This window comes from Capsicum annuum, unplaced genomic scaffold (genome assembly GCF_002878395.1).
Source record: "Capsicum annuum cultivar UCD-10X-F1 unplaced genomic scaffold, UCD10Xv1.1 ctg1715, whole genome shotgun sequence".
NCBI lineage: Eukaryota > Viridiplantae > Streptophyta > Magnoliopsida > Solanales > Solanaceae > Capsicum > Capsicum annuum.
In genome coordinates, this window is record NW_025822796.1 from 312493 (window position 1) to 316263 (window position 3771).

The 3771-nt window shown below is 40.9% G+C and overlaps 1 protein-coding gene across 1 annotated transcript; it reads right to left on the reverse strand.

The window, feature by feature from the left end:
- Positions 1-869: 869 nt before the first annotated feature.
- LOC124890413 (ATP synthase subunit a-like) lies at positions 870-2002 on the reverse strand. Its single transcript, XM_047402254.1, has one exon. The coding sequence runs from the start codon at positions 1752-1754 to the stop codon at positions 900-902; it is 855 nt and encodes a 284-aa protein (XP_047258210.1). The 5' UTR covers positions 1755-2002; the 3' UTR covers positions 870-899.
- Between the last annotated feature and the right edge of the window lie 1769 nt (positions 2003-3771).

Here is a 3771-nt window from a genome sequence, read left to right on the forward strand (position 1 = left end):
CTCCGCCTCGTGGCATTATTAGGTTCGCTTGCAAACAACACTTCTCCTCTCGCCTATTCCTTTCCGTTAACTATTGAGATATATCACAATTTGCATTATCCTCCTAGAAAGGATTCCTTGTTCTGACCGCAGCACCATATCTTGACCCTTTTCTCGAATTGGTCCATTTCGAGTTGGCCCATTCCCCTTCGACCGGTCGTAAAAGGAGAAGAACTGAGAGAGTATGCTATGCGCAGACTATTGCTGCTTGCTTTCTTTGAGGACTCTTTTGTAATAGCTTGATAAGCTGAACAAACAAGAGATATTACGTTCTACTCTCTGCTTCGAGCCCGGCCGAGAGTGAGCTTCCCGATAGTCTCTTCCTTCCTAGAAATAGAACTCTAACTATCAAACCTGTCCCGTCTCCTTACTCGAGATATCTGAGATAGCTCCATAAACTAATAACTTCTAATAGACGAGCCCATTATCCTTATGTTCTGAACTTGCTTCTTGGTACAGGGGGAGGGGCGAAGAATTCGAGTTCTAGTTCTTCTTCTGCCTAATCTTTAGTACCGCTTTGAGATTGAATCTTTAGAACCATGTGCCTAAGAGGGCGAGGACCTTTATAGCCATAATTCTTTCCCCGGTTCTACCTCCTTCTGCAATAGTGATCTATCCCGTCAATCCCACCCGCGAGCTATCCATTCTAACCTGTCTTTGCCTAGAAAGATACGTCTAGTTCTCCCTCCGCTTGCCTATCTCAGTAGGAAATTGGAACAGTCTCCGATTTCAAAGAAAAAGCTGAGGCGAGAGCTATATACCTTCTGGAACTGGAGCAATAACTGCTATAAAGTAAGGAGATGCGCAGGAACGATCCCTAAAGAAAAGACTCGGAATGCTCCACGACTAAGTATACCCATTCAGACTCGCTTTTGTTCAATTATAAAAAAATAAGCACTTTGATGAAGATTTATAGCATCATTCAAGTAAATACAGATTAAGATCGTAGAAACATGAGCTTGTGATATAGCTACACCTAATTCCAGACCGATTAATGCAAGAACTATAAATAAAGGACCAAGATCCCCTATGAAATATAAAAGATCATTCATACATAGCGTAGTCCAAGCGAACCCACTTAAAATCTTTAATGAACTATGACCGGCCATCATATTAGTAAATAAACGTATTCCTGAGCTTAATGCTCGAAAACAATAAGGGATTAGCTCAAGGAGTACTAAAAAAGGTGCTAATGGCAGTGGGACTCCTGCAGGTAATAAGAAGCTTAAAAAATAAAGCCCATTTTTTTGAAATCCCACTATAGTAATGCCAATAAAAATAAAAAATGAGAGACCCAAAGTAATGAGAAAATGACTTGTAACTGTGAAGCTATAAGGTATCATACCCTGGGGATTACAAAATAACGAAAAAGTAAAAGTGACCGAGATGCGAGGGGAAAACTTTTGTTTAACATTTTCGGAAAGACCACCTATTTGTTCGTTTACCGGGTTCAGCACGAAATCATAAATAAGCTCTACCAAGGATTGCCAAGCATTTGGTACTGAGTTTCCTCCTCCCTTTTTAGTAACAAAATAAACCAAAAGTAGGACCAAACTGAGAGTTAGTAGCATAAACAAAGATGGATTTGTGAATGAGAAATATAAGTTTCCTATTTTCATAGGAATCAATAGGATTATATCAAATTGTTCAAGTGGGCTGGAGACGATCTGCGCTAGATCCAGTGTGAAATAAGTGAATTTATCTAGTTGAGGCATTCTTGATTGATTGAGACAAAACGATTCCCTCAATACAGCTTAACTCCGTCAAGCCTGTAGGAGTAGTGAAGAAGTATAGAGCACTTTAGTTGGTTGTTGACCAACGGAAAGCATGGGATCAAAAAAGGCAGAATTGAGAATCTCAAAAAAATCTCTTTCTTTCTTTTTTAGAATAGCGAACACAACTCTGGGGATCATCTTAAAGCGTCTTCTTCTTTGGCTATGTGTTCCTGTATAAGGGAGATATTTTGATGACGTCAGAGATATTTCAGTCACTCCACCTCGACCAACTCATTTCTTGGTTGATCGACTGGCAAACGCCCGAGGAGCAAAAGATCAATGAAAGGTCGATGATGTTTATAGCCATTCTTTCTTTGCTTTTTCACAACTTTACAAGGTAGCCATAGGGGAACCTGTGGCTGGATTGAATCCTTATTTTATTTCGGCATCCCCTTCCTTGCGGTTAAGGTAAGGACTTCGGGCATGGCCAGCTAAGGCTAAAGTTCCATTAAAGAGTATTTCCACGTGCTAGACCTATCTTATCTATCTGATGTCTACTATAACCTTTTAGAGTGTGGATTTCATAGTTTCTATTGGGAGTAGGCTTTCGAATATATAAAACTCATTTATGGTTTTCAATAATTAGTTCCAAGTCAGCCATGTACTACTATCGGTCATACAATTGTTTTTTAATTGTCTTTCTTTTTTTCTATGCCCGTGGGCCACCTAATATTTTGGATCGTCCTGCTGATTCAGCTCCGGAAATATAGGTGGGATTTGCCGAACTGCGTCACCAAAGCGACTCCTCATGACAGGAGAGAAAGAAATTAGGGGAATTTAGAACGGATTCCACTTTTCTATATGCTAATTCGAATCTAGCGGGTCGCTCCTTTCTTCGTATGGGGAGTCTCGTGAGCTCTTTATGGAAAACTTATTCTTATTATTCTCCTTCCTTTTTTCCTATCCTATGGATCAAAAGCTATAATTAACTCAGCTCTGACCTAGACTATAGTTCCCCTAAGGAATGCACATTCTCTATTCTATCCAAAAAATAGGGATGCTTATTAATAGAAAATTCTTAAATAAAAACTCAAACTTTTTTACCACGCACCAATGTCCGCCTTCTCGTACTGATGTGGCAAAGTGAAAGTGTAATTAAGCAAGATTGACTGCCCTTTCAGTAGTAGTAGTGTCTACTGCCTGTCAGAATGGCTACTGACACATTGCACGAGGTGTCTAACCCGCGGAATAGCTTTTGGGTCGGCAGAATCTAAATAACCCCAATGGTGATTCCGAGACTTATCCTACCTACTCAAGCGGCAATCAATACACATTCAGTGATTTCGAATATCACTTACGACATTTCGAAATCAGGGTTTGGGGGTTCAAGCTATATATTCATTGATATTGAGAAAGTAGAGGCAGATTAAATCTGTGCCATCAACTTGACTACATGGAACTATCAATGACGCGTTCAAAGGAATCCTTTCTATCCTGTGACCTCGAACCGGAAGTTCAAGCCCTGCTCTTTCCCAGTCTCCCTTTATACACTGCCTGCTTTCTTCTCCTGATCCTCCTTCCGATGCGGATCCAACTCTCTGTTTTTATGAACCAGTTAAACTCTCCATCTATGTCTGCATCCGAGCGAGAAGAGAAGTCGAGTCCATCTTTTTCTCCACTCAACCCTAGCTTGCTAAGCTGTTGATTTCCATGGATCCTTAGAAACTTTGAGTAATGATGGAAAACATACCCTTGTGAGAGATTGAGATAAAAGAAAGGATGCTTTTGATGCGGGGAAGAGGGGAACGAGATGGCTAGCAAAGCTGCTCCACCAGGTCTCATTTCCGGCCGGGAGATGGTTTGTATGGATGGTTCGGGCAGCCGATTCCGAAACCACGAGCTTCTTGAGAGAGTTTGAATTAGATTCATTGTTTGAAAATGTGGATTTGGTTCACTGTCGGTCGATTGACCGGTGGTTTGGTTGTTCTTAAGGCTAAGGGATAGTGGATGGGGGAAA

Excerpts from the sequence above, each read along its gene's own strand:
- LOC124890413 (XM_047402254.1), bottom strand. The coding sequence starts at position 1,754 with ATGCCTCAACTAGATAAATTCACTTATTTCACACTGGATCTAGCGCAG.